The sequence below is a fragment of the Euprymna scolopes genome, chromosome 27, assembly GCF_053919585.1.
Source record: "Euprymna scolopes isolate OS-2025 chromosome 27, ASM5391958v1, whole genome shotgun sequence".
In the NCBI taxonomy this organism is placed as follows: Eukaryota; Metazoa; Mollusca; class Cephalopoda; order Sepiida; family Sepiolidae; genus Euprymna; species Euprymna scolopes.
The window spans coordinates 64,406,021-64,418,577 of NC_136508.1; the positions used below are offsets into that span (position 1 = coordinate 64,406,021).

Below are 12,557 nucleotides of genomic sequence, written 5' to 3' on the forward strand. Positions count from 1 at the left end.
GATGAAATGAAAGAAACTTATGGTGATAATGCCCCATCATATGACCTTGTAAAACCCTAGCATCGTGAATTCAAACATGGCCGGAAGTCTGTGGAAACAGCTCCCAGACCTGGTCGCCCCTTCTGCCATTGATGAGGCATCTGTCCGTCAAGTTGAGGCTGCCATTTTGGAAGATCGGCACATTACTATTCGCCAAATAGCCCAAGATGTCAAGATTAGTACAGGGTCTGTGGAAACTATCATTCATGACCATTTACATATGCATAAGGTGTCTGCCAGATAGATTCCCAGGTTGCTCACACCATTCCAGAAACGAGAACGCGTCGAATGCTCGAGGATGAATTTGGAGATGTGCCAAGAAGAATAGTCAAAGTTTTTCAACAGACTGGTTACACAGGATGAAACCTGAGTCCATCACTATGATCCAGAGACCAAAGCCCAGTCAATGCAGTGGAAGCACTTGGACTCACCACCTCCAAAGAAGGCAAGGGTGCAGCCCTCCGCTGGCAAGGTCATGCTCACAGTCTTCTGGGACCAGGATGGAGTAGTGATGACAGATTTCTTGGCAAAGGGCACCACAATTACAGGAGCCTATTATGCTTCACTTTTGAGGAAATCAAGGAAAGCTATCAAAATCGAGAGGCGGGGCAAGATCAGCAAAGGTACCCTCTTCCTGCAGGACAACGCTCCGGTCCACAACTCGCATGTCGCCAGATCAGAAGCACGGGCGTTTGGTTATGAAATCCTCCCCCATCCTCCCTACTCTCCTGACCTTGCACCCTCTGACTTTCACTTCTTCCCAGCCATGAAGTTGTTTTTGAAAGGAAAGCGTTTCTCAGATGATGCAGCCTTGATTTCTGAAGTCACATCGTGATTGGAGGATCAACCTGGGGTGTTCTACAAAAACGGTCTCCAGGGCTGCATCAAACGATGGGAGAAATGCATAACTCTAGGTGGTTCCTATGTAGAGAAAGACTAATAACTGTGCCAAGTTTCGTTGCTCTATTGCTATGGGAAGTGGGTCAGGGGCATTACTTATTGCATGCTCCTCATATTTGCCTTTTCTGTTCAATTTGTTTCCACTAATTACTGGCTTGTGTCTTTCTTCCAGACCCTAACAGGACCGCTATAATAACTAAATAAATTTGAGTTCTTTGCCTTATTTGACAAAGTCTATAGGAAAATATATCTTTTGAAATAAGTAAAAAAATATATAAACTGGGAGTATCAATTTCCAAAATATATTTGCCTGTGAACTGGGACATAGCGAGTATCAAACGTGTTTATTCAAACTGAATGTTGGTTACTGAAAACAAGTAATTATCAAGCAGCTAGGATTACAGATTAGAAATCCCAAAATCATGGAATCTATTGGTTATAGTTTGTCGCCTGTATCAAAAAAAAAATGATCTGGTGTGTATGAGTGGCATGTTAGTAGATATTTTATAGGGAGAGAATATGGTTGCTACCTTGTATTTCAAAAACGATTTTGAGAGAAATAGAAATCTTAGAATAGATGTAACAATCATTTTTTAATCAAAAAATGTAGATAATGAATTGCTGTTGGTGTTAAGTGAAAAGGATTTGCATAGAAAGTGTTCGGTTATTTTCCCATAATTACTAACTTTACAGGAGAAAAATCGATATTACTTTATATAGATGAAATAGAATATCACCACATACGCAATAGTCAGTTATGTTATCTCCTTTTATTTATCGAAGCTCTTCACTCATATCACCCCAGAAATAAAAACTCTTTATCACCAAGGATAGCATATGCATGTAATTGTGAAGCAAGAGTTGCACAATCTCTAACCACACTTCTCCTGAGTCAGTCAAAGGAGAAATCCAGAACAACTGGATACAATGCTGAGATAAGCAGAGAGCACATACAGTACCTGGTATTCCCAAATAGTCATCCATTTTAGTACTAACCGGGCTAAACATTTCTTAATTTTGGTTGTGTCACTGTTATCATGCTGCATCCTATTCAGACATGTGAAAAAGAAACATGGCTAATAAAAGCCAGATGTGAACACGATGTTTTTTCTCTTAATTACTGAGTCAGCCTTGTCTCAATATATCTATATTATGTTTCTCTTAGTCTATCTGTCTGTCCATTTCACTTTTTCTCAGAAATTACTGGGTTGACCAATCAATCGACATTCTATGCCAAAATTAATGAAAAATATGACTTACACAAGTGACGGTACCTCTGACTGTTCTGTTGGGTGACGGTAAAAAGATGAGAAAGGAAAAACTTTCATCAGCACTTGTGCATTTGTGTGCAGGTACAACTTTTTTGGTTTCCAGTTTGGACATTTGAAGAGTGCATAGTAGGGGCAGACAAATGCAATTTCAGGACTGAATCGAAAATCAAAATTTTTATTTATTTTTTTTTTTTTCATAACAAAGCCAGAATTTTGAAATTTTTTAATGCATGTCTTTTTTTTTTTTTTCAAATAAATATAAGAAACTTATAATAAAACAAAATAGAGTTTTTTTGTTTTTTGAAATTAAAAAATGTCTATTTTTTTAATTTTAATAAAATGTGATTATGCATTATTGAAATGCATATGAATTTTGAGAAAAAATTTTTTCTTGCAAAATTTTACATTTTCATAACAAAATCAAAACTTTTTGGAATGAAATTTGTCAAAATGCCCTGAAATTGCATTTGTCTGCCCCTGCTATGCACTCTTCAAATGTCCCAACTGAAACCAAAAAAGTTGTACCCGCACACAAGTATCATTTCGTCTATTGACAACTTATCAATATACATATGGCATTAATTAGCAGATGAGGACAGTGACGGTTGTGAAAGCATAAATGAGATTTGAACAACTGAGAAAGAGAGTGTGTGTGTGAGAGAGAGGGGGGGGGAGAGAAGGAGCGGTAAAGATTACGATTAAAGTCAGGAGTTGCCAACATAAATATGTTAGCTAAACAATTAATCTAGAATTAAAAACTACATTCAATATCCAGAACGTTTTTTAAAGGAGCTGGTGTTTGAGAAACACTGCTGGGGAGCCATGAGTAAAAATACTGTTTTGTCTTTAAATTTGCTTAGAGATCCCTACAACAATATAAAGACTAGCATAATTTTTGGGAGCAAACTAAGTGAAATTTTGTGTGTGTGTGTGTGTGTGTGTGTGTGTGTGTGTGTGTGTGTGTGTGTGTGTGTGTGTGTGTGTGTGTAAATTTACCTCCCAAGCTACTCTGTTAATTTTGAGTCTGCAGACTCGAGATTTGACATAAGGGGTATTAAGATTTGGGAAAATCTTTCTAATCGGTTTTCGGCCAGATATTTGGCTGTCAAAGGGTCAAAGTTCAACGATTTTACCTTTGAAAACTCAAATGTGTATTAAATTGAAATCAATTTTAAGCCATGTTTTATTATCTTATTATTTTAGTTTTCAAAAAAAAAAATGTTATTATTTTCTGTTTTCTTTCAGGATGTGACCGAGGTTTTGGACATGCCCTCGCTATCAAACTTGATCAGATGGGCGTGCGAGTGTTTGCCGGTTGCCTTTTCAACAAGGGTGAAGGTGCTGATGCGCTGAGGAACATTTGTTCAAACCAATTACACGTCCTCCAACTCGATGTCCGAGATCCCGACCAAGTAGATGCTGCTTTCAATGCTGTCGTGGAAAAATTAAACGATTATGGTAAGTAGAAAGTGAACGAGCGGAAAGTTGGATATTGCGGTTCAGCATAAAAATAACCTCGAAGGGGTTGGTATGCCACAAAATGGACAACCCAAACTAAACACTTTATTACGATTAATCAGCAAATCAGAATGTAGACTTTGGCTCTACTTACATCAGTCTTGTAATTCCCTCCCCTTTTTGCTCTCACATTTCATGAGTGATGTTTCTGACAAAAGGGAAAGAATTGCTGCTTTTTGGGTTGACTATTTTAGAGTGTACTATATAGAAATTGTCAATCCTTTCATAGCATTTATCATTCAACAATTCAACTCTCTCCCACAATCCTATATTGTACTTTTGCTTTCACATTTCATGAGTGATGTTTCCGACAAAAGGGGAAGAATTGCTGTTTTCTGAGTAGACTGTTGTATTGAGTAGACTGTGTGTGGATAATTCCAATCCTCTCATAGTATCCAGCCATCATCATCCAACGGTCAATCTATCCGTTTCATTAACCCTTATCCTTGTGTGGTTATTGGCAATGTTTCTGACAAAGGGAAAAGAATTGCTGTTTTCTGGATCAGCTGTTTTTTTTTTTTTAGTGGACAGTATAGAGATATTTTTTTTAGTGGACAGTATAGAGATATTTTTTTTAGTGGACAGTATAGAGATATTTTTTTTAGTGGACAGTATAGAGATATTTTCAATTCTTTTATAGTATTCATCATCATTAACCTATTCATTTCATTAACCTTTACCCCCATGTGCTTATTGGCAATGTTTCTGACAAAGGAGGAAGAATTCCTGTTCTGGGCCAGCTGTTATTTTTAGTGGCTGGTATACGGATATTTTCAATACGCTCATAGTATTCATCATTATTCAGCAGATAATCTATCGAACTCAATGAACTTTATTCTCGAGTGGTTATTAGCAATGTTTCTGACAAAGGGGGAAGAATTGCTGTTTTCGTTTATATTTAGAGTGGGTGATATGTGGATATTTTCAATCTTCTCATAGTATTCATCATTATTCGTATGTCAATCGATCCATCTCATTAACCTTTATCCTCATGTGGTTTTTTGGCCTTACTAAGTAGTGACTCATTAGTAAAACTGTTTTTTTTTAAAGAATTGCCATTTTCATCAGTTTCAAACTGCATTAGTTGTTAAGTTACATATTGGTTATATAAATTGAGAGTCAATCAATTCTCATTGTATATAGTTCACGTTTCCTTTCTTTTTTTTTTTTTTTTTAAATAGCCTGGGTGCCCGGCGTTACCCGGGTGTTTGGGGGGTGTGTGTTGAGCAAAAAAAAAAAAAAAAGTGGTAGTAGGCAGGCAAACTTGAACCCGTGACGCAAAAGCAGAAACGAAAGTGAAAGAAAACCTGATGTCTTACCCCTACTCCATGACGCCACCGGAAGTTCTGAACGTTGAAATTAGTAAAGTCATTCCAACCGATACAATGACTTGCAAAAATAGCAATGCAAAAAAATTTACCCTCCTTGTAGAAAATTGCTCAGGTGAAGGAATTAATGTTTTTAGCCAATTTTTCGATATTTGTCGTCCGAAAGTCCGTCTTCAAAACGATACTAATCTCGTGAAAATCCGTCGCCCCTATCGAAAGTTTTAAGTATACATACATACATACATACATACATACATGATGATTGCAACGTCTTATCAGAGGAGTGCCACTCCCTCAGGCACTGAAAGTCCATGAGCCGAAAATGACTTTAGTGCTGCCGGCAAAATTCACACGCTCAAACAGACATGGAACTGAAGACGGTCACTAGTATACATACACATATATACATACAAACATACATACACATACATACACACACACATACATATAACACACATATATGCATACATATATACAAAATACATAGTACACATATATCAACATACACAAGACAAGTCAATGGCATACATACATACATATATATATATAAATGCAAATATACATATATACACATACACACATACTTATCTGTAAGCATACACACACATATACATACACAATGCATAGCACGCATACATACATATACATACACACACGCATACATACACATGTACATGCATATAAATACACACACATATACAAATACATACACACATATACATAGATATACACACATGCACACATATGCACATATATATATATATACACTTACCTAAATATACATAAACATACAAAAATATGCACACATACACATATACACATATACATGCATACATACACATGCACATACACACACATGCATATATTCATATACATACAAAAAATATATATGCATAAATACATACACATACATATATACATAAATATACATACATATACACATAGATATACACACATATACATACACCTGTACATGAACATATATACATATAATGATGGCAGCTCAATTACTACATGCTTCCAGCATTTCAGGCCTACACGCGTCACAACATTTCCATGGCTGAGGGAGTATCTATACACAGATGATGTTACAGAGTTTTAGCTTTGTACGACAGCTAAATCTCTCTCTCGGTTCAAAATGTTGACATCTAGCAACAAGCAAGAGCAAGATAGCCAGCAACAAATCAAACTGCAGACTAGCTTAATGCGGGTACTGGTCTCCCGCTTTATGTTACTTTTTTTTTTTTTTAAATCTAAGATTTGCTTCTCTCAGAGGGGTCGCCTTCACCGCAGCCTACGGGAGCCCTCTCCACCCCACACACACATGATAATAAACACATGCGTACATACAGATGTACACCAACATATGTATGCATGTGCACACGTATGCAACCATAATCATGTAGAGGCACACATATACGCACACATATACATATGCCTATACATACGTACACACACAAACATGTAAAATACACATGAAGGAACATTCCAAAAGTCATACGTAAAACAACAGTCCAATTGATATGAAATTACAGACGCTCGGATTTTTTTTTTTTAAATAAGTTTGTTTTAGACTCACACATATGCAATACATGTTGATTATTATACATACATACATTTTGACATACAGGTGAGATTTATATTATAGATTAAAAAATGAAACTTTTCATTATGTTTTTTCATTTGTTTTAGACAAACTATTTTAGATATTGTTGAAAATGACATTAAACAATCTTCAAGTCTGTATGTGGTTAAATACTTAATAGTTAACTATTCTACACTTTCCAAGTAACAAGTAACAGTTATATTTGATGCAATACTGTCAAAACTCACTACTCAAAAATTATTAGGTTTTATTGAGTGAATAGTACAAAACAAGAATAGAGATTTATGAAGGATAATAAGGTATATATATATATATATATATATACCTTATTAATATTTTTTTAGCCAAAAATTTTAATATATAAAAATATATAAAAATTCGGTAATTGCTCTTATACCAATAAAATTCACGTCAAAATAAAATGGCTCAATTAATAAGCTTCAAGTTTATTAGTTTTTATAATCGAGCATTCATAAGATATTTTCACAAAATCAAGACAAAATAATCAAAATGAGAGCATTAAGTTGTGTATTTTCATATTCATTACAACTGTTTTTTGACCATTCAAAAAATTTCAAACCAAAAAACTTGGAAGAAAGAGGATGAGGTAGGTTCAACTGAGGTAGGTTCAAATGAGGTAAGTTCAACTGCTTGATCTCTTAAATAGGGATTAAAAATATGTTCATATATAGTGACGGCAAAAAGAAAGCCCGTACTTGTAATTTTTTCAAAAACTGCAAATTTAAGCTGAATTTAATGTAACTGTTTAAAAACCTATACCTTATTTGATTCGCCTTTTATTCCTCTATAATTTTACCTGTTCATATTTGACTTGTAATTGAAGTATTCTAGTGTTCAGGTCAATTTAAAAAAATAACTTCAAATTGAGCAGGCAAAAAGAAAGTCCACAGTAACAAATTCGCTTAAAACCAGCTTATATTATCGCCTCTAAATCAATTTAAAATATCCACCAACAGACAATAAAGTATCTCTAATCGTAATTGTTGTTCATCTAGGTTATACAACGTGACATTTAGTCCATATGCCACGACTTTCTCTTAGTGATCGTCACGAGCTCATTAGTCTCCACCTTTTTGGTTTATCCAATCGAGAAATCGGATGCAGATTGAAATGTGATGAGAAAATGGTACAAAAGACTGTGCAAAAGCACCAAATCTTCGGCACTGTTCATGATGCCCCTAAATCTGGTCGTACTAGAGTTACTTCTAACAGGGAAGACAATGCTATCAAGATCTGTAGCCTAAGACACAGATTTGAAATGGCTCCCCAAATCCAGCAATAGTACAATCTTGTTAAAAAGTGCTCTCTTTCTACTGTCAGGAACAGATTAAAGGAATTTAATTTGCGAAGATATGTTGCAAGATGCAAACCAATGATTTCTGTAAAGAACAGAAAGCGCTGCCTGGACTTCGTCAGACGCATTGAAGATCATGACTCTTCATATTGGTAAAAAGTGCTTTTTAGTGACGAAAGCAAGTTCAATAAGCTAGGCAGTGATGGTAGGCAGTACATCCATCGGAGGAAAGATGAAGAATTTAATCCTAGGTGCTCAGATTCAACGCTGAAAGGTGGTGGAGGTTCAGTTTTGGTGTGGAGCATTATTAGTACCAATGGTCCAGGGCCTATAGTTCGCTTGCAAGATCAAATTAATTCGACCAAGTACATTAATATGTTGACTGAATATTTTCTACCCTACTTTTGTCGGAATTTGGATGATAATCCCATCTTCATGCAATATAATGCTCCCATTCACACAGCTGGCAATGTCAAGAGGTTCCTGGAAGAGGATGATATTCCGTGTTTGGATTGGCCTGCACAATCTCCAGACCTCAATCCTATTGAAAATGTACGGCATTACATCAAGCAACAGCTACACAATGATAAAATTTCAAATTTGGAAGAACTTTGGACAAAAATTAAAGAAAAGTAGGATGCCCTTTCCCCGGAGTATTACTGCAATCTAATTCAAGGAATTCCCAAAAGATTGCAGGCTGTCAAATTGCAGAAGGGCTATACTACTCAATATTAAATAGTTCATTGTGTTCCTGTTTTATTTGTGTTGCATTAATGTCCTAAAGTTACAGACAAATCACAATTTTTCACTGTGTGGACTTTCTTTTTGCCGTCTGTGTATAGTGTATTTTACTGTCTGAAGAGAGGCTGCTTTGGATTGGTTGGTTGGTTGTTTTTGTTTTACGGCATTTTTTTTTTCTTTTCGGATTATTTAATGCTGAATCCAAAGATTTTGAAGAAAAATGTTTTTTAATAGAATATATTTGTTGTTTTCACGTCGGTTTCTATTTAACCCATAGTTGGGACCCTAATAGGTACTACCACTCCAGGTCAAAATGGACCTGGGAGCAATGGTAATTAAAGAGTGGCTCCACACTCCCCAAAGCCCACAAGCTGGGGCCTCACCACTGGATATAGTTTAAGGTCATATCCAGGACCAGGCTGCTTTGGAATATTTTCTAATGACATAATGTTTGAAATTGTCCAAATGGTCATGAAACAATTGTAACAAATATGAAAATATACAACATGATGCTTTCATTTTGATTTCTATTGCCTTTTGTGAAAATATCATACAGATATATATATATATATATATATATATATATATATATATATATATATATATATAGGTTTTTAGGTTAGTATGGAATGGGATTCTGTCTAAAACATGCATGGACGTCCTTTATTCTTCTCTTCCTTTTTCTATATTTGTTTTTTATTGTTGTCTCTACGACTAGGTAACAACTGTTAGTGTTATAGGGGTGCTAGTTTGTTCCATTACAGCTTTTATAACTTAATATTATTTCAATAAATAATCAGTTATAGCAAATTAAAAAAGATAAGTCTCAATTACATAATGCTGAGAAATAGACACACATACACAAGCTACGAGACTTAATTTTATTAATGTAACGATGTGGAACCTGTTTGAATTGAATATAAGCATTAAAATACAAACCCCAATTTTTTAATTGGAATACAGTTCAACAAAATAATTCACCGTAATAATAATAAAAGAATTATTTAAAGATTTATTTGAAAAATAAATAAATATTTATCTATAAAGGTAAATAAATATTAAAAAAAAAAGTACATATCATTTTAGCTTCCTTAAAGTTCAAATTTAATAATATTTAAATAAACTTTTTAAAAAATATAAATGAGGTTCGTCCATTGGTTGTGAAGATGACCGTTATCATGCTATTGTTCTGTGGGTTCGAAGATGGCTTGTTAGACCGATTTGAGCTCTGAAGTATTTCCTGCATGTTGGAGAACTGTGGGATAATTCTGTATCAGAGGTGTTGACTTCTCTGTCATTCCTAATGTCATGTTTTCTCTTGTGTTCTTCATTGCGTACGGATTCAGCACATGAAGACCTGTAGAATAAAAGACAATGAAATGGAGTTTCATTCTATATTCAAATGCAACTTTATTTGTCATCCTCGTTAGCAGCGGCTACAAAAGAGAAACGGATTAGTAGGTGGAAGTCTTCTTGTGTAAAGATAGGTTTAATATATTGCCGGCTTGTTGAAGGAGAGAATAGTTCAGTTCACACGTGTTTGTAGCCGGTAGTAGTCAGGACGAACGAGGTCAGTTAAAGGAGAAAGAAAGAGACAAAGTCTTTAGTGTATTTACATGTTGTAGTCGGGTGTGTGTGTGTCAGTGTATCAACAAGAGCAATTCTGTAGCATGATGAACAAAGTTTGCGTGGGTACCGCATGTGGAAAAAAAGGGGAGTTTGAAGAGAGCCATGTTGACTTGTTATACTCACTGGGCAGAGCAGGGAAAAAGAGAAAGAGGGTTTATGATTTCACCTTTTATCTACTCGGTCACATTATTTAGAGCTGGCTTGTGGTTGGACAAGCCAGGGAGAAAATGGATTTAAATCTCGAACTGCAATAATTAGCTCCTGCCTGTGATTGTAGCAAGTTTCGACTGCTACAGATCCTTTGTAAGTTGCGGCATGCCAGGAACATCTGCCTTGGGTTAGATTTTCCTAGGAGTTAGAATATATATATATTATATATATATGCATATAGGTTTTTAGGTATATATATATATATATATATATATATATCTTACTTGACTGTATTTCTCAAGTAAAAAACTCTTTTAATTACGCGTGTTCAAATGGGAAAATAATTCTTTGTCTTTAGAAAAAAAATGTAATCACTTTTGAACAAGTTACGTAATTTCCCTCTGCAATTCTATTCAACAGGAGAACTTCCGGTTGTATCTTCAGATTTTCTTCAATGACATCAGCAGGTTACATGACTTTAGTACAAGGGTCATCTATAATGTAACTCTCAGATATACATATGCACCAATGCCTCTGTTCAGTCTCGAAAGACAAAGGATAACTCCTGTAGAGGCAGCTGCACATGTAATTGTGTGGCAAGGGTTGCGCAATCTCCAACCACACCTCTCCTGAATCAGCACTGCTTGAGTCCAGTGTTAAGGAGAAGTCCAGGACAATTGGAAACAATGCCGAGATAAGCGGAGAGCACATACAGCACCTGGAAATCCCAAATGGTCACCCGTCTGGTACTAGCCAAGCTCATTGTTGCTTAAATTTGGTGATCTGACAGGAACTGGTGTGCCAAACGTGATTATGCTGTATTAACGTAGTTTGTGTATGCATATGTATATATGCATACACAAACTACTATTGATTTTATGGAACCTGATTGAATTTATATTAATTTATTTATTGCGGACTATTATCCTCTATTAGTTGTTGCTTCACAAAGTTTCGGCCAGCTATTCCTCTGGCCTTCGTCAGATGGTAACCACGACGGGATAGGAACTCTGAATCTCCTAACTGCATTCTCAGCAATTATTGCCATCCGTAGTTGTTGTCGTCTCACCACGTTTTGGCCAAGTAAGCCTCTGGCCGGCTTTGGATAGGATTAAAACTGCTATCTTCAGACAATGCTCATCTGGAATCATAGAGATTCAACGCCTCTATCAACTGCGCCATGGACCCTGATTGAATTTAATATTAAGCATTAAAATGCAAATCTCATATTTTTAATTTGGAATGCGATTTTCATCCGTGTCTTTATTCGTATTAGCACCAACTATTGTTAAACCAATTTTATCTGAAATGTTGATTTTGTTTATTTCTTTGCAGAATTGTGGGGTCTTGTGAATAATGCTGGGATCTGTTTCATTGGCAACTCCGAAATGATTTCCCGAGATGACTCCCTTAAGATAATGGATGTTAACTTTCGTGGACCCTACTTGATGTGTACAAAGTTTCTGCCCTTGCTCAGAAGAAGTCAAGGGCGAATCGTCAATGTTTCAAGCAATGCCGGCCTCGCTCCAGTTCCGTTGATGGCGCTTTACTGCTCTTCAAAGTCTGCCTTGTTTATGTACACAGAGGTTCTGCGTGCTGAGAATGAATGTTTCGGGATCAAGGTTTCTGCCGTTATACCAAGTGGATATAAAACAGGTATACAAAAAAAAAAAATAATGATAATAATTTTAGCAAGGTTTATGAGATTAAGTTTTATGTTACTAGGTTTTTAACTGGTTGTTTTGATTTTACTGCATATCAACCCTTTTCTGGTTATTTAGTGCTAAATCCGCTAATTTGTGGAAAAAGATTTTATGCTTCAAGTTGTTTATATTTTCAAATATTTATTCATGGAGTTTGGTTTGGTTGTTTTGTTTCATGACATATAAACCCTTTTCAGTTATTTAATTCCGAATCCATCAATTTTGAAAATAGACTTTATGCTTCAAGCTGTTTCTATCATCAAATATTTATTCATGGTATTTGGTTTGATTGTTTTGTAGAGAAAACTTATGGTTTTTGTTTTTGGCTTTGCAAAACACAACTTAAGTTTATGTATA

General features: G+C 35.4%; 1 protein-coding gene across 1 annotated transcript in view; it reads left to right on the forward strand.

The window, feature by feature from the left end:
* LOC145248873 (11-beta-hydroxysteroid dehydrogenase type 2-like) overlaps positions 1-12,557 on the forward strand; it is a 55,096-nt gene that overhangs the window by 32,222 nt on the left and 10,317 nt on the right. The window contains exons 2-3 of the mRNA XM_080110630.1: positions 3,456-3,668; positions 11,833-12,153. Coding sequence (XP_079966756.1) covers positions 3,503-3,668; positions 11,833-12,153 — 487 coding nt within the window. The 5' untranslated portion in view covers positions 3,456-3,502. The remainder of the gene's footprint in view (positions 1-3,455; positions 3,669-11,832; positions 12,154-12,557) is intronic.